The sequence below is a fragment of the Petaurus breviceps genome, unplaced genomic scaffold, assembly GCF_028583685.1.
Source record: "Petaurus breviceps papuanus isolate PSGF00001 unplaced genomic scaffold, PetGlider_PUasm1.0 154, whole genome shotgun sequence".
NCBI classification, from domain to species: domain Eukaryota; kingdom Metazoa; phylum Chordata; class Mammalia; order Diprotodontia; family Petauridae; genus Petaurus; species Petaurus breviceps.
Genome location: NW_027185715.1, coordinates 16,613,727 through 16,632,076, shown reverse-complemented (window position 1 = coordinate 16,632,076; position 18,350 = coordinate 16,613,727). Strand labels below are relative to the sequence as shown.

The 18,350-nt window shown below is 40.8% G+C and overlaps 1 protein-coding gene across 1 annotated transcript in view; it reads right to left on the bottom strand.

The window, feature by feature from the left end:
• The window catches only part of MYRFL (myelin regulatory factor like), a 169,331-nt gene that overhangs the window by 33,815 nt on the left and 117,166 nt on the right, over window positions 1–18,350 (bottom strand). Inside the window, exons 14-20 of the mRNA XM_069081439.1 lie at window positions 15,199–15,362; window positions 13,333–13,397; window positions 11,031–11,042; window positions 8,816–8,888; window positions 6,550–6,621; window positions 6,416–6,468; window positions 6,117–6,302 (exon numbers count right to left, since the gene is read on the bottom strand). Of these exons, the coding sequence (XP_068937540.1) occupies window positions 6,117–6,302; window positions 6,416–6,468; window positions 6,550–6,621; window positions 8,816–8,888; window positions 11,031–11,042; window positions 13,333–13,397; window positions 15,199–15,362 (625 nt within the window). The remainder of the gene's footprint in view (window positions 1–6,116; window positions 6,303–6,415; window positions 6,469–6,549; window positions 6,622–8,815; window positions 8,889–11,030; window positions 11,043–13,332; window positions 13,398–15,198; window positions 15,363–18,350) is intronic.

Here is an 18,350-nt window from a genome sequence, read left to right as displayed (position 1 = left end):
GATAGATAGATAGATAGATAGATAGATAGATAGATAGATAGATAGATGGATGGATAGATATAGATAACTATAATCTGAAAGCAAAAAGCATCAACAAAGCTTTAAAATTTAAAATAAAAAATAGATGCTCTGTGGAGGGAGAGAAGAAAGGAATCAGCCACATGTAGAGGAAGAGAATTTTTCCTGAACTGAATTACCCTTGCTCCGTATCCCTTCCCCAGGCTCCACAGCAGCCCATATATGCCTTTATTTCTCAGCAACAACAAGGTTTAGGGTAGGAGGCCTTTTACTGGGTCACTTACGGCCCAGATCACCTGAATCTCTGAGAGTTGGAAAAGTGCTCTCCCCTTCAATACAAGGATGAAAAAGAAACCAAGGTTAGTAGTTTAAAGGTTGGCACATAGTAGTAAATGCAAAGGTTTCTCCTGTTATTAACAATCTGAAACAATCTCCTTCCGGCATATGGCTTAAAACAGTTTGGTTTACAGAGAGAAAATAATGGCCCCTTAACTTTATCTTTCATTATTTGTCATAACATAAAGCTCCTTCTATTGTCATCAATGAAAGGGGATGGGAGTTTCCAGGTTGGTTAATGCCATCCAAAGTTCAAGCTAGATTCTCTTTGGTTTTGATATCCTGTCTTTTGACTGAACTGACTCCTTGAGTGATTGTGGCCTCCTAGAGCCTTTCCTCCCTCCCGGGAAGGGCTGAAGTAGTTCCTAGAAACATCCATTTAGAGCTGGAGGAGCCCTTCAAGACCATTGAGAAAAATCTTCCCATTTTACAGATGAGAAACCAGAGTCTCAGAGAGAACTGGGGATTAGAGAAAAATTCCTTTCACTGTTCTCTTCCCCTGCATGTGTCCAAGGTCACACAGATGTCCTTTGACTCTAAATCCCAAATTTTGCTACTAGTGGGGAACATCCTCCTGCTCTTGTTGCCACTGTCTTCTGCATTCAAAGATACACTGGCCGTCTCCCCCTCCTGGGATGCTCTCCTATTTTACTTCTGGCTTCCTCCAGCTGCAAGACATGGCAGGTCACTTCTAGAGTGCTAGAGACTGCCTTTCTAAGGTAACTTTCCATCTGTTGATTTACTCTCTCCTATTAGAATGTAAGCTCCTTGAGGACAGGAATTGGCTTTGCTTTTTCCTCAGTTTTCTCCAGTGTTTAGCACACTATCTGGCATATAGGAAGAGTTTAATAAATGCTAATCACTGAATGATCAGAAAGTAGCAATTTCTTCACCTGTGGCAAGTTAAATTAGCCAAGACACAAATTTAGCATGTGTTAGGCAGAACATTGTCTTTGCCTTTCCCACATTTAGCACAGTGTCTGACTCACAGTAAGCACTTAAATGTTTATTGATTATTGCTTATAGTTTGTTGACTGACTGACTATAAGGGAGTGAATGTAGTTCACCATGGGATATCACATGATCTCTGAGTTCCTAAAAAGAGAGGACGCCTTCCTGAGAGAAGTCCTCTGTCCCCAGAAATCACACCTCCAGAAAAACCTGTGAAATTAGACATCTGCTGTGTTTAAAGTGATTGGAGTACTGTTTTGATTTTTTAGGTGTGTTCTTAAATATTTGCTAGCTTTGTTTTGAAGGCCAGAGCTATGCATTGAACTTTCCCAAAAAAGAGTTAGAAATATTAATGCTTCCATCTGTATAATGTAAGCATGCACTCCATAGGCTACAAAGTGCTTTCACACATATAATCTCATTTTCCTCTCTGTGAGACAGTTATGGAAGCCAATATTATCCTCACTTAATAGACACCTCCACATACGTTTTGATCAGATGACTCATAATCATAAGAAGAACCATAGCTAGAATTTACTTGACTCCTCAAGGTTCACAAAGCACTTTTATGAATATTATCTCATTGGAACCTCACTACGACTCTGGGAGGTAGATGCTATTATTATCCCCACTTTTACTGAGACAGACGGAGGCTAAGTGCCTTGCCCAAGGTCATACAGCAAATTAGAAACTCTAGTAGTATTTGGACTCACATCTTCCTGATTCCAGCCCCTAGAGCCACCTAGGACACAATGGAGTGATCCTGGGTTCTCAAAGACTGTCAATGAAGCATAAATTCTGGAAGTTTCTATCCAGTTGGAAGGGCTTCCATTATGGTCCTGGTGACAGACTGTGTCTGATGTCCAAGAACCATCCTAGCTCAGTATAAAGAAGGTGGGTCACAAAGCAATACTTTATTTGTCCGTGGCAGCCCATTAAATAGCTAAAAACATAAAATGGCCATAAGTCCCACATGATCCTCTTTTCTTACCATAAATGCTGCCTCCTACAGGAAGCCTTTCCCAATCTCTCTGGTTACTAGTACCCCTTCCTTTCTCAAAGTTTCTTGAATTGCTAGAGTGTTAGTGATGGAAAAAGAGACAGAAAGTCATAAGAATTACAGTTTCTACAGGCTATAAATAATAACTATCAGTACACTTAATCTTCATCCCATGATGAATGAGTTAATATTAGTGTGTGCCAGGCACTGTGTTAAGCAAGAGGGGAGGGGGGGGAAGAGGCAAAAAGGTCCCTACCCTCATGGAGCTCACAGTCAAATGGGAGAATTAACACACAAACAAATATACACAAACAAGCTTTATACAGGATAAATAGGAAATATTTAACCAAGGAAAGGTACTAGAATTAAGAGGGGAGATGGGGAAAGTTTCCTGTAGAATAAGGGATTTCAACTGGGACTTGAGGAAAGGTGGGGAAGCCAGAAGGCAGAGATGAGGAGGGAGAGCATTCTAGGCATGGGGGACAGCCAGAAAGAATGGCCAGAGCCAAGAGATGGTGAGTCTTCTCTGTAGAATCTGCAGGAGGCCAGTGTCACTGGTGTAAGAAAGACTGGGAAAAAGAAAAGCTAAGTAAAAGGAATCTTCTTGAAAGAGACAGTAAAGCTGGTGCCACCACACACGTAAAAGTGACAAGAAACGTCATTTCATTACATGCTGGGTCCTATCATCTTATAGTACGCACAATGAGTATAGAATCATGAATGACAACATTTCTCTGCTGTTTCATCCTCTGCACCAGAGACCTAAACTTGGAGTCAGGAAGATGTGAGTCCAAATCTTGCCTCAGACACTTTCTAGCCATGTGACTCTGGGCAAGTCATCTAAGTGATACCAGTCTCAGTTTTTCCACTTGTAAAATGGTGAAAATCAGCACCTACATCTCCCAGGGTGGTTGTAGGGATCAGATATAAAACACATTGTAAACCTTAGAGTGTGAGATAAATGTCAGCGATTATGACGATCGTCATAGAATTTAGCAAGACTGAGAATATCATAAGCCTTGATGGTTCCAATGCAAAATGGGCACAGGGGAAGATAAGAAAAAAAAGTTAGAAAACATGGTTTAGCACGAAAAAATAAATCAAATTCAGTTGCATTGAACGTATTCAGAAGCCTTCCACCTATTTATCATGAATATTTTCTTCAGTAAAAGAATCAGAAGGCATTAGATGCAGGGAACAGCAAATAATATTCTCCCCACCCCCAAACCTCAACGACACCTTATGCAGCTGGTTCTTCAGAGGTGATGTCCAATACTAAAAGGGCTTCTTTCCAATGACCCAACTAATCTTACTTACAGAGGTCCTTTTTTTAGTAAAAGTGAAATAGCCATCCTGAAACATACTCTGCATTCTTCTGCGGACCCATAAACAGCATCTGCACCCACAGGGAGAGTCATGATTTGTGCTGGTCAGGTTATCAAAATGCTGATTTCACCTCATTTATTTTATGACCAGTATTACTGCTGAGTAAAATAGACTCATAAAAATGCTTTGGGAGCCAGGAAATTGTTTGTACTTATTTATAAGCTTGTCTTACATTTACTTTTTATTTTAATAAGTTTTTGCTCTCTGGGATTCTGTTCCAATTTCTCCCACTTTTAATTGGTCTCTAAAACCTCAAAAATACTTAATTAAAAGAGGTGGTTGCATGATTTCCCACCTTTTAGGATTCGAGATATCCAGGGAGGAGGGAGGACTCCAGGATAGGGAGAAGAAAATGTTTTTCTTTAAGCCCCAAGCCATGCTCACCCAAAGTGGGAATGGAAGGCTGGAAAGGGAATGACCCTTTATATGGTCATAGCTCTGGTTACCTTTGAGTATCCTGATCCAGGAGAAGCCTGCTGGGATGGCTGACCTTAGACCTGGGAGCTCTTGGTCCCCAACCCTATAATGCCCAAAATTATTTCTGCATGTTTCTCTGAAAGCAAGCCTGGAGGCAAAAGGAGCTTTTTAAGATGATGAAGGGAGACTCTCTGGGTTACCATAATCCAGGAGGCAGGCTGGCTGAGCTATAAATGCAAGAAGATAGCAGCTGCTGCCAGACACCAGAATGAAGGCACCCTCCTCCCTCCTACTCTGACACAGCCTTCTTCTGTTGTTGTCTTGTGTGTGCATGTGTGTATTTAAATCTGGGACTACCCTTTCATTTGTGTAGAGCATTCTAGTTCTACTAAGGAAGATCAGCCACTGTTCTGCGATTTATAATCTTAAAAAATTGCCAAAGACACTTAAAGGTTAAATGATTTGTCTGAGGTCACACCTACAGTGTGTACCAGAAATAGACTGAACCCAGGTCTTCCAGACTCAAAGGCTGACTTCCTAACCACTACACTTCACTGTCTCTGAGGCTGCCTCCAGGCTATATGTCAAACAAAAGATATCCAGGCTGCTGGGCCAGGGCTCACTAAATAGACCCTTTGTATATTTTGTATACAATTTGTAGAGCTGAGTGTGTTGAAAAAAGGGTGAACAGAGAGCCAGCTGAGACTTCTTTGTGGCAGAGAAGGGGAAGTCCAGGTGTCTGGATGCCTTTCCCTATATCTCTCTATTGGTGTTGTACATTTCCCAGTAGGGCAGTCAACAAGTATTTATTAAACTCTTACTGTATGCCAGGTGCTGTGCTAAGTGCTGGAGATATAGAGAAAGGAAAAAGAAAACATGGCCCCTGGTCCTCAAGCAGTTAGGCAGGTCGGTGATGAGTGGACATAGTCCCAGGCCTGGAGGGAGGAAGACCAGAGTTCAAATCCAGTCTCAGAAACTTAATAGCTACAAGACCCTGGACAAGTCACTTAACCTCCATCTACCTCTGTTTCCTTACCTGTAAAACCAGGATAATAATAGCATTTACCTCCCAGGGTTGTTATGAAGATCAAATAATATATTAATTATAAAGTGCTTAGTGCACTGCCTGGATCACAGAAGGTGTTCTATTAATGCTAGCTATTATAAGGACTTCAACCAGTTATGAAGGAGACCTTATGCAAGCAGCTAGGTTGATACAAGACATATAAAGATTGAATGGGAGGTAATTTCAGGAGGAAGGCATCAGAGAGAGAGAGAGAGAGAGAGAGAGAGAGAGAGAGAGAGAGAGAGAGAGAGAGAGAGAGAGAGAGAGAAGACCAGGAAAGGCCTGTTTTGTGATTTAAATTGAGTCTTGGGGAAAAAAAACAAAACCCAGGAGGTTTTTTTAGCTATGCTATAAGCTGATGGAGTTCTTAAGCACTGAATACTGTGCAGGACCAACTAGGGATGATGCTAGGCCAGGGTGGGCATGATGCTGTGGCAAGAGGTCATTGTCAGCTGTCTCCTTGACCATGTCTTCTGAGCCCTTCTGTATTCTCTTCATCTACTTCACAATTTTGCCTGGTAGGCACCTAGTCACTAATAGGCATCTCCTCTGATGACAATGATGATGGAGACTACTACTACTGCTACTACTACTGCTGCTGCTGCTACTACTACTACTATTAACTAGCATTTAGAAAATACTTTAAGGTTTGAAAAGCACAAAAAGCACTACTATCTATAAGGTAGATGCTATTATTATCCCCATTTTACAGAAGGTAAAACTGAGGCTGACAGATGTTAAGTCATTAACCACTAAGTTTTCAAAGTCCGATCTTCCCAGTTCTAAGCCCAGCCTTCCATCACTGAGCCTAGCAGCTTTCTAAAGGCTTTACATATCAGGGGCACCGGCCTGGCTCTTGAAACATCTACCACCCAACCTATAATTGACAAGAATAAAACTGACATGAGAAATCTTAGTCTTTTCTCTCTGAATGTCCCTTACCTGGAGATCGCCATTGATCAATGTCTGTATTCCTCTCCTCAATCTTCTTTCCCATAGAACTTCTTAGGACTCTTTTGACCTCATTCAGAGGACAACAGTAAGTATGGTAACAAGGCAATATCTCACAGAAAGTGACTTCGAAACCCGGGAAGAAAGGTGTGAGAGTTGTGAGAGATGTATTTGATGCTGCAAGAGATGGGGTAGAGGGAAAGAAAGACACCAAGATTAACCAGAAAGGATTCTTTGAGTTATCCACAATGAAGACCAAAGCAATGAAAAGCTGCAATAGAGGACAGTACCTGGTAGAGTAGGGCTTGGAGGGAAGACCAGAGTTGGAGAGCTCGTTACATTGCTAAAGAAAAACACAATGATTAATGGACAAAGAGAATGAGTCCACTACTCTCCCAACAAAAACAAGAATGGAATTCCTTACCCAGAAGTGAGAATTTGGTTCCGGTCTCGATCTAGTAAACTAAGTACATAAAGAGAGACTATCGTCAAGGCACTGGGGGAAAAAGAGGGAAAAGAAGAATTATTTAGCAGTTGGACACAGGGCATGTCATACATATGCAATTTGCAATTTGCACATGGCCAGGAGACTTTCCTATCTGAGTATTCACAGATGCTATTGCCTCTGACAAAAGAGGTGGTTATATTTTCTGACCAGAGTTATGACTAAGATGGGCCTTCCAGAAATTTGCCTCAGGATACCAGAATGCCTAAAATTCTGATTTCCAACCTTCAGCAACCTTTGAAATCTATTTAACAAGAATGATTAGTTCATCAGACTATAGGTTTAGAGTTGGAAGGGACAGTCAAATCTCCTCATTTTGCAGATGAGAAAACTGAGACCCAGTGATAGTAGGTAAGAAAGAAAAGAGTCCTTTGACTCCAAATCCAGCACATTCTCCACCATATAACATTTACTTTCATAAGTAAGGTTTGCCTCCCTCAAATGGCTCTTTATGTGCTGTGCAGATATTTTTGTATATCTGTGTATACAAAGGGCAGTATGATGGCACAGTGGATAGAGTACCTGACCTTGAATAACGAAGACTCATATTCCTGAGTTCAAATCTGGCCTCAGATGTGGCACCCTGGGCAAGTCACTTCACCCTGTTTGCCTCAGTTTCCTCATCTGTAAAATGAGCTGGAGAAGGAATTAACAACCCACTCTATAATGTTTGCCAAGAAAATCCCAAATGGGGTCTTGAACAGTCAAACACAACTGAAAAAATGACTGAACAACATCTGCATACATATTCTTTTCCCTCAGTAGAACATAAACTTCATGAGAGCAGGGATTATTTTTTTTTTGTCTCTGTATCTCCAATACCTCTCATAATGCCTGCCACCTAGAGGAAGTTTAATAATCAATAATTCTTTCAGTGAATCTGGGTATTCTCTCCAGGGATGGAGATTACCAGCCATGCATGCTTCCTTCTTCTGGTCAAAAGTCATGTCTATTTCCTCCTGTCCTGTGGGCACCAACTCAAGTCATCTCTTCATCTTTCTCTACCCTTCTGCTTGCCCACCCTCTTCCTTTTGCTAAAGGATGTGTCTTAACGGTACTCCGTTTGTCCACAAGTCATCTCTGGTCACTGCATGCAAGGCAAGTGATTACCGTCAACAAGGGTCAAAAACAAAAAAGGCAGCATGTTATTCTTCTACAACTAACTGATGACTTTTCTCCTATACCTCGCTGCCATTATGTAGAATCAACTCAACAAAATCAGGCAGCATCAAAGTAAAAGAACGAAACTAATGGGAAACACATCCTTACTACTGTACAAGATGTGACTACTGAGTTCTAAGGATGACTTTTTACAAATATGCCTACATATGCCATATATGCCTAGGTGGTGTGGTGGCTAAAGCTCTGGGCCTGGACTAGGAAAGATCTGAGTTCAAATCCAGCCTCAGGCAATTACTGTGTGACCCTGGGCAAGTCACTTAACCTCAGTTCCCTATAAAATTGAGAAGATGATAATAATAATCTCCCAGGGTTGTTGTGATGATCAAAAGAGATAATAAACACAAAGTATTTAGCACAGTAACTGCTATATAAATGTGATAGTTCAATAGTGTCTGACTCTTCAAGACCCTGTGGAACCCCATATTGTCCATCAGGTTTTCTTGGCAAAGATACTGAACTGGTTTGTCATTTCCTTCTCCAGGGCATTAAGGAAAACAGAAGTCAAGTAATTTGTCCAGGGTCACACAGCTAGTAAGTGTCTGAGGGCAAATTTGAACTCAGATCTTCCTGACTCTAGGCCTATCACTCTGCCCACTAAGCCATCTAGCTGCCCCATATAAATGTTAGTTATAATTAAATATTGAAGATTAATAAAATATTTATGTGTTCATACAATTTTTGGAAATTGCCTACAAGTTTGATATTGATATACACATAATTAAGACACTAAATACCTTGCATGGTGCTGGCCATATAATAAGCATTTATGTATTTGTTCATTGATAAATTATGTGTATTTGAGAATGCCTGCAACACCACATGTAAGGACTAAAGCACTGTTCTTTTTCCTTCAATTTCTGCTTCAAGCGGGTTCTCCCACCCACCCTCAAAAACAATCCAGGGAATGTGGAAAGTCAAACTCTTGTTCAAGTGTTCTCTGTGTGAGAGGAGAAGGGGAGGGGTAGGAAAAGAATAATAAGGAATACAGAGGGAGTTTTCTTACCAGATTACCATCACAGCAATCAGAGTAATAACCAAGATCTGGAAAATCCAGTTGGGACATGCCTGATTATTCCCTGAAAAATAAAGCTACAAAAAAAAATTTTTTTAAGAAGGAAGAAAGTCCTTAGCAACAAAATCCTTAGAAGAAAATCTTAGAAAAATGAGGCAAATGCAATTTAGAGATTTTATCTTCCCCGTTCAAATGTAAGCTCCTTGAGGGCAGGGTCTGCTTTTGCTTTTTATATTTGTCTGCTTGGTGCTTAGCATGGCGTCAGTCATATAGGAAGCCCCTTGTTGTTTGTTGATTGGTTGATTGACATGAAGTGGAAATGTTTGATTCCAAGTCATGATCCATAAGATTGTAAGCTCCTTGAGGACAAGAACCGTCTTTTGCTTTTTTTGTTTAATCTCTAGCACTTTATACTATGCCTAGAACATGGTAGATGCTTAATAAATGTTTCTTGATTAATTAGTTGTTTAGTTGGTTGGTTGGTTGACTATTGATTGATTGTTACTGTTTTATATATATTACCCCAATTTTATAAGTGAGGAGGGTGGATGATTTGTCCCTGAACATTTAGCTAGTGTCAGAGGCAGGATCTGAACACAGGTATGTCTGATGCAATTCCATCATAATCACTGGGCTACCCTGCAGATGTGGGAGTCATCTCCATAGAAGCCTTGGTAGTAGAGATTTCCAACTCAGAGAAACTTAAGTGGGATGTGAAAAGGACCAAGAATTGACCTTTTGCAGACCTACCCATCCTTAGAGAGGTGGTAGATGAATCAGGGAAGGAGACTGAGGAGCAATCAGAAAGGGAGGAGGACAACCAAGGAAGAGTCAAATTTCAGCAACCAAGGAACAAGACTATGGAGAAGAAAATGGTCAACTGCAAAAAGGTCAGGAAGAAAAAGGAAACAGAAAGGGTCATTGGATTTGGCAATTAAGAAGTAACAAGTGTCTTGGAAGAGAGAGTAAAACTGTAGGGACTCAGAAACAAGATTTTACCAAGATGAGAAGGGGCTAGAGACAAGGAAGTGGAGGCAGCAAGTACAGACCCTTCTTTCTTGATGTAGTGGAATGGAGACAAGAAGGCAATAGTTTTAGAAGGTGGCATAATTGGAAAGATGAGCACACTTGTAGTCAGAGGGGAAGGAACCGGTAGAGTTGAAGAGATTAAATATTCAATGAGAGGAAGAGGAAGTAGGGAAAGTGATTGGATGAATGAGAGATGGAACAAGACTCAGTGGGAGATGAGAAGAAATGGGATCATACAATCAAGGAAATAAGAGGAGGAGTGAATCTTGGCAAGGAGGAAGCCTACCCCATTCTTTAAAACTAGATGAAAGAATGAGTTAAGATAAGAATAGGTTTAGAACTATAGAGGAAGGATAGGAAACAAGGGATGATCTCGATCTTCTCATTAAAATAAGACAAAATTATTTGCTGAGAGACAAAAGGGTGGGGTAGGCTTGGAAACTTTTGGACTCAAGCCCCACCACCTCATGGAGTCTTCCTAGACTCTCCAAGGCCAGTGATCTTTCTTCTGAACTCATTATCTGGAATCACTTATGGAGCATTCATTTTAGCATTCACTGCTTGTCAGGTTAAAATAGAGAACCCTTGAAAATTAAACCAGCTATATTCAATGAAAAGATTCTCTCATGGTAGGATTTAAGGTACGATAGGATTCAGTGGGAGAAAGATTTGGGTACTTGGGATCCTGATATATCAAACAAATGTCTACTTACTCCATTTACATGAAGACCCAGTTTTTTTGCCCCCATCCATAATTCTGAATTAGTGGAGAATCTAGGAGATTGGATGGAAGGAGGGGTTTCAGTCATTTATAAGCAAGCAAACTGTCATTTGCATATCAGGCCCCATGTTAGGAGCTAAGATACAACCACAAAAATGAAATGGCTCTTGCCTCAAGTTGCTTATGTAGTATGGGTAAAAGCACATATTTAATAAATTTAAAGCATTTAATAAATAGAAGGTAATTTTTTGACAGGGAGGCATAGCAGTGGGGCAATTGGGAAAACTTCATATAGAAAGTGGCATTTGAGTTGAGCTTTGAAGGAAATTATTGATTCTAAGAGGCAGAGAAGAGGACAGAGTGCATTCCAGGAATGAAGGAAAGAAGCCTATGCTATGAAATTAAGACGAGAGATCAAAAGTCATATATGAGAACCAGCAGAAAGGCTGGTTTGACTGAACTGGAGTGCTTAAAAGGGAGAGTGACCTGTTTGTCTCCTCTGGAAGGCATGAGAGATATTATTCTCTTAGCATTGGGGTAGCAAGGGTGGAGAGAGAAATGGAAGAAAATTAAATCAAGGTTGAATTTCTCTGTTTAGTTTTCTGACTTAAGGGAATGCCCATTAATTCAAAGAGAGTCAAAAAAGCAAGAAAAAGGCTAACACAATTGTTTCCAAAAATGTATGAGGATCCTCAGGGCTATATCTGAATGAAACTTAATTAAGTCAGACATAAGTAGAGCTGGGAGCCATATTTGAATTCCAATGGGTAAAAGTTGGCAGGCCTTTGATCCCCTACATTTTTGTTTGTGGTCCTTGTTACTGGTCCTAACAGCAGAAGTTGGACTGTAACTGGTACCAGAAGCCTGACACATGGATGAATGATTGATGCCTTCCAAGGGCAGCAAGGTGACTCACTTCCACAGGTTATCTCTCCCTCACATAAGAAAATTCCCTGATAAAAACTGACCTTCTTCTTTGAAGATGTCATCCACACCCACCATCCACTATCCACTCTCCACTCTACACAGATGTCTTCCAAGTCTAGGTTTCTAGCCCCAACCTCTTAAGGACAGTCTTGTTAGAGGAAATAACCCTTGATTCACAACGAGAAGACCAGGTTTGAATGCCATTTTTGATCCTTGTGGGACCTTGGGCCAAGTCATTTAAACTCTCTGTCCTTCAAATTCCACATCTATCAAAATGAAAATTTGAACAATAATAAGAAACTGTATTCCTTATTGGGACTATCGTAGAGGGGATCTGTTCCAGGTACGTTTTTGCCTCTGAGGTCTCCTCCAACTCTGGAATTACATGATCCAGGGATTCCTAAATTTTAGGCTCACATTTCACTGACACCTTAGAAACATGTCCAAAACCAAACTCATCACCTTCCGTCCAAATCACTTCCTCATCCCCACCTCCCTTATTTTTGTAGGATCATAAAACTGGGGCTAGAACTGCCCTGGGAGATCATGTAATCCAACCTTCTCAGTTAACAAATGAGAAAACTTGGACCCAGGAAAGCTAAGTGGCTTCTCTAAGATCACACAAATTGTAGGCATCAGAAATAGGATTAGGTTAATGACCCCATCATTCTCCTTAGATGCCCAGTTTCAAAACCTCAGTGACATTTTGCTTCTTCCATATTCCTCATTATCTATAACTATTCAAAGACCAATTCTTTCATGCCCTTTTCACTACCATCATCCCTTCCTTTCTTTCCATTGCCCCCACTGCCATCCCAATTTAGGCTCTCACAAGATCTCACTGGGACAACTGTAAAGGCCTCCTGAGTAGCCCCCTTATCTCTAACCTCTTCCCTCTCCAATCTGTTACATAGTTCAGATTTATTTTTCAAAGCACAGGTTTTTATCATGTTATTTTCCTGTTATTTTGTCATGTTATTTCCCAGGCAGCTAGGCAGCACAGTGGATAGAGCGCCAGGCCTGGAGTCACGAAGACTTGAGTTAAAATGTAGCCTCAGACACTTACTAGCTGTGTGACCCTGGGTAAGTCATTCTACTCTGTTTCTCAGTTTCCTTATCTATAAAGTGAGCTGGAGAAGGAAATGGCAAACCACTCTGGTATCTTTGCCAAGAAAACTCCCCACAGGGTCACAAAGAGTAAGTCATGGCTGAAACAATTTAACAACAACAATAATTTCCCTACAAAACAAAACAAATCCAATGATTACCCATTACCTGATGAATGAAATCCAAACTCTACAGTCTGACACTCAAGTTCTTCTGGAACCAAGCAACCTTTCCAACCACTCTTCCCAATATTCTCCTACACATATACCCTGCACTCCAGTCTAACAATTATTTGTCATTCCCCAAACATGTTGCTGATCTCCTGTCTCTGCACCTTTGCTCATGCTGTTCCTGCCACCTGAAATGCCTTTTCCTGATGGTTCTTTCTCTAAGAGCTATTTGTACTTCAAGACCTCAGTTCTTCCATGAATCCTTCTCATCAGAAAAGTTTAGCCTAGTTAGAAGTGATCTTTCCTTTCTCTCTCTCCCATGGGTTTTGTTATTGTAATAAGAGTCTTCAGTGGTGTCCTTGCCTTGATAAGAGTAAGACACAACTGAACAACAAAGGGGGCAAAGGACTTAAGAGTACAGAACAGTACGGAGTGTAGCTGGTTCGCCAAGGGGTCTAGAGGAGAAAGGGAAGAGAAAACCTTTTCATCCAAATCAAATAAATTTTTTACTTTTCATGTTCTCTGAAATAAATTCATCATTCCTTTCATTCTACTTACCTTGTTGGTTTTAGTGGGAGCCCTTCTCACAGAAGAAGCACTCACAGTTGGGTTAAATTTGCTGAAAAAAAGAAGACTCTTTATTATTCAAATACTTCTGGCACTGAAATAAAGCTCAATAGCTGGAGTTAGGAAGACCTGAATTCAAATCTGACCTTGGACACTGATTACATCACCCCTGACAAGTCACTTAATCTGTCTGCCTCAGTTTCTTTACCTGTAAAATGAAGACAATAACAACACCTACCTCCCAGGGTTGTTGTGAGGATAAAAAGAGAAAATATTTTTAAAGTGCTTTGATAACCTTTAAGCATCATATAAATGCAAGCTATTAATTGTTTATCTACCTTTGACAGCGGTTTAAAGTTTATAAAAGAGTTTATGCATTATATACATTATCTCATCTAATCTTTTCAAGGTACATTTTATAGACAAGGGAACTGAGCCCCAACTAAATGCAGCACATTGTATCCTGGCTGCTTCTGCCTCATGCCAACATTCATCATTTCTTTAAAGTCAGTGAAAATGGTTATTTGGCGGGTTGCAGAAGGTCACATCAATATCCCCAGAAGCTATGATTTCTTGTGTCTTAACAGCTAAGACCTAAAGCAAGGGTTCTTAACCTTTTTTGGGTCATGGATCCCTTTGGCAGATGGTGAAATCCATGGCTTCCTCTTCTCAGAATAATGTTTTAAATGCATGAAATAAAGTATTCAGAATTATAAAGGAAACTAATTATATTAGGTGGCACAGTGGGTAGAATGTGGGCTTGGAGCCAGGAAGACTCATCTTCCTGGGTTCAAATCTGGGATCAGACACTTAATAGCTGTGTGACCCTGGGCAAGTCACTTAACTCTATTTTCCTCAGTTTTTTCATCTGTAAAATAAATGGGAGAAGGAAATGACAAACCACTCCAGTATCTTTGCTGAGAAAATCCCAAATGGGGTCACAAAGAGTCAGACATACAACTGAACAAAATTATACTGAAACACAGTTTTCCAAAAACCCAAGTTTTTTGAGTCCTCAGACTCCAGGATAAGAACTCACGGCTTACAGAACTTCCTGAGGCTCTGAAAGGACAGAGACAGAGAGGTGACAGGGGGCCTGGAGTCCTTGACCCTATTCTCTTTCTTTATTCTCCCTCCCCAGCAGTCTCCTTACTACCAGTGTGGACAGTAGTGGAAAGGTCATTGGATCTGGAGTCAGGAAGACCTGAGTTCAAATACAGCCTCAGATACTTATTAGCTATATGTCCCTGGCAAAGTCACTTAACCTCTGTTTGCCTCAATTTCCTCAACTGTAAAATGGGACTAATAATAGTACCTTGTTATGAGGATCAAATAAGATAAAATTTGTAGTGTCTTGCACATAGTAGGTACAATATAAATGCTTATTCCCTTTTTCCTTCCTTCCCTGCTCCTGTACTTCTAGTAGTAAATATCAGAGCTGGGATTCTCCCTCCAGTCCTGTGACTCTGTGTTCAAAAGCATTCAGTCATTTCAGTTGTATCCAACTCTTCATCCAGTCCCATCTGAGGTTTTTTGGCAAAGGTATTGGGGTAGTTTGCCCTTTCCTTCTCCAGCTCATGTTACAGATGAGGAAAGTGAGGCAAACAAGGGGAAGTGACTTGCCCAGGGTCATTCAGTTAGTGAGTGTCTGAGGCCAGATTTGAACTCAGATCTTCCTGACTCCAGAGTTCTTTCCACTGTACCACCTAGCTGCCCTAATCACACTTTACCATGCTACTGTCCTCTGTCCAACAGCCCTCCCAGCCCCTCCCCATCCTTCCCACCCCTCATAGCAACCTAACATCCCCCCATGAGCATGCGTGATTGTTCTGATTACCCCCGCCCTAAGATACCTGAGCGAGCTCCCTGCACTGGCCGTGGACTTCATGCTGCTAAGGCGCTTTAACCTGGCCAGCTTCTTACTCCAGATTTCTAACTCTTCAATCCTTTCTTCCAAGTTATTTGTTAGTTTACAGAGCTGCTTCACTGCGCCTACGTTTTCCATGAAGATCTGATCCTGGAATGAGAAAAATGACAACAGAGGAATTCATAGAGTAGCAAGACAAAAAGAGAAGGCTTGGTGTACCTGAGTTCAAATCTGGCCTCAGACACTTAACATTTACTAGTCAAGTGACCTTGGGCAAGTCGCTTAACCCCAACTGCCCTCCAAAAAGCAAAAATGAATGAATGAATGAGTAAATAAATGAGTAAATGATTAAATAAATAGAGAAGGCTTTGTGTACCTGAGTTCAAATCTGACCTTAGACACTTAACACTTACTAGCCAAGTGACCTTGGGCACTTAAGTCGCTTAACCCCAATTGCCCTCCAAAAAGCAAAAATGAATGAATGAGTAAATAAATGAGTAAATGATTAAATAAATAGAGAAGGCTTGGGGCTGGGGGGGGGCTGGAATTTCACTATAGGGAACCCCTAAATAAGGAAAAGCCATCTCCCAGTGCTGAGAAGGACAGCTACACCTAGCCACTTTGTTGGTGTTTGGTCATTTCAATTGTGCCTAATTCTTTGCCCAAACCCATTCAGGGTTTTCTTGGCAGAGATACTGGAATGACTGGCCATTGCCTTCTATGGCTCATTTTATAGATGAGGAACCTGGGGCAAATAGGGTTAAGTGATTTGCTCAGGGTCACATAGCTACTGAGCATCTGAGGCCGGATTTGAACTCAGGTCTTTCTGACTCCAGGTCTGTCTACTTTGCCACCTCAGTGACCTAGAACTGTATTTTTAAAAAGTGACCTTGGGTAAGTTACTTAACCCCAATTGCCTTGCCTTCCCCCATCCAAAATAAAAATACCTGTGCCCCTGAATGCCTGAGTTCATTCAGAACACATCCGAGGAGGCTCGTAACAAGAAAGCGTTCTAGATAGATTGCCAGCTAGTCTGTAAAACTGCTTATATTCAATTTGCAGTAAAATGGAAATATGCCCTTGTAGCCCAGAGCCAGGCAAGGGAGCTGAAGGGCACCATCGTCAAGTTTCAAATTCTAATATTTCTTTTGACTTGGCATTATGGTATATTTGAAACTCATTAAAAAAAACCAGGAGAGGTTTCTGAATGTTGATTTGTGCTTTCTCCATTAAAGCCTTGCAAAACTAGACTTCAGATATCACTGACAAGATATGCATTAGGTTGTCTGGATGGAGGACAAGAGGGATGAATCATAGAGGTTACAGTTTGGCTTAATTCCCACCTAAGCCCTAAGACTATATGCTTAAATTACTCAGAACCAAAGAAAGTGATTGAGCATGTTCTTTTTGTGAGGAGCTGGGAAGGACAGCAACAGGCAGCTAAATGATGTAGCAGATAGAGTTCTGGGACTGGAGTCAGGAAGACCCAAATTCAAATCTAGCCTCAGACGCTTGCTAGCTGTGTGACTCTGGACAAGTCACTTAACCCTGTTTGTCTCAGTTTCCTCATCTGTAAAATGAACTGGAGAAGGAAATGGCAAACCACTCCAGTATCCTTGCCAAAAAAATTCTATGACAGCATTAGTGTGCTTTGATCCATAGGGTCATGAAAAGTCTGCCATGACTGAACAATTGAATAACAAGAGGAAGAACAAGAAAGAACAGATGACCCTTGCGACCCTTCCTCATATCTTAATGAAGAAAAATCAGGATGGTGAAGTACCTAGAGAGGACATCAAATCAGGATCAGATGTAAGAACTAGAGATGTTAAACATGGGGAAGAGGAGGGAAGACAAGGCATGGGAGGGAAGGAAGGGCTGTCTTCAAGTCTTTGAAGGATTCAAATGTGAGAGTTTAGAGTCGTTCTCCTTAACTCCACTTGACTCCACTAAGAGGAATGAATAGAAACTGCATAGAAACAGATATAAGATTGATGGAAGAAAAAAATCCTAATAATCTGAGCTATCTAAAAGCAGAATGGGCCATCTTGGAGAGTAGCAGATTAGTCCTCAGTAGATATCTTCAAGTAAATACTGGTGAGCCCCTTGTTGGGGGTGCTGTAAACTAGATTCTTGGTTGACTATAGGTTGAACCAGATGACTCAGATTATAGGTTGAACCAGATGACTAAGACATCAAGACTAGCTCTCTATACATGATACCACATGGTTTTGATTTATGACACCATGGAAGGAAAAAGTGAATAGCGATTACTTTGAAGGGAATGAACTCCAAGAGTTTTAATATATTTGCTTTAAAACAAATCTCATTATATTATGATCACACCTCAGGTTTAATCCTTTAAAATGGTTGGTAGCAATAAAAGGTAAAAGATTACAATCCACTCTTCTAAAATGCAAGATAGGGAGCTGAGAGAGAAGGACTTTTGATAGGGTGAATTTGGTCTTTGAATTCTGCCAGAATTCAAGTCAAACCTTTGAGCTTTCTCTGACATTTCTAAAGCAAAAAAAGCAAGAGCTCAAAAAGGTTGGGAAAAAATCAGTGTAGATAAAAGCGGGCTCGTGCATTTTAAAAGTAGATATACCAAGAGAAGCTCAAGGAAGCAGAAAAATGTGTTGTTTTTCCAAGGCATAAGAGTAAACTGATAACTCTATGATGCTTATCCTTCTTACCAGGAAATTTATAAAATGAAATTGTTATCATTCGGTCATGTCCAACTCTTCATGACCCCCTTTGGGGTTTTCTTGGCAAAGATACTGGAACGGTTTACCATTTCCTTTTCTAGCTCTTTTTACACATGAGGAAATGGAGGCAAGCAGGGTGAAGTGACTTGCCCAGGGTCACACAGCTAGTAAGTGTCTGAAGCCATATTTAAACAGAGGAACATTAGTCTTTTTGACTCCAATCCTGCCACTCCATCAACAATGCAACCTAACTGCCCCTAACAATAAGAAATAAAAGCCAGAAAATATTCTGGAAAAGAGAGAGAGACAGACAGAGAGAGAGAAAGAAAGAAAGAGAGAGAGAGAGAGGGAGACAGAGAGAGGAGAGAGAAGGAGAGAAAGAGAGGGAGAGAGAGAGAGAGAGAGAGAGAGAGAGAGAGAGAGAGAGAGAGAG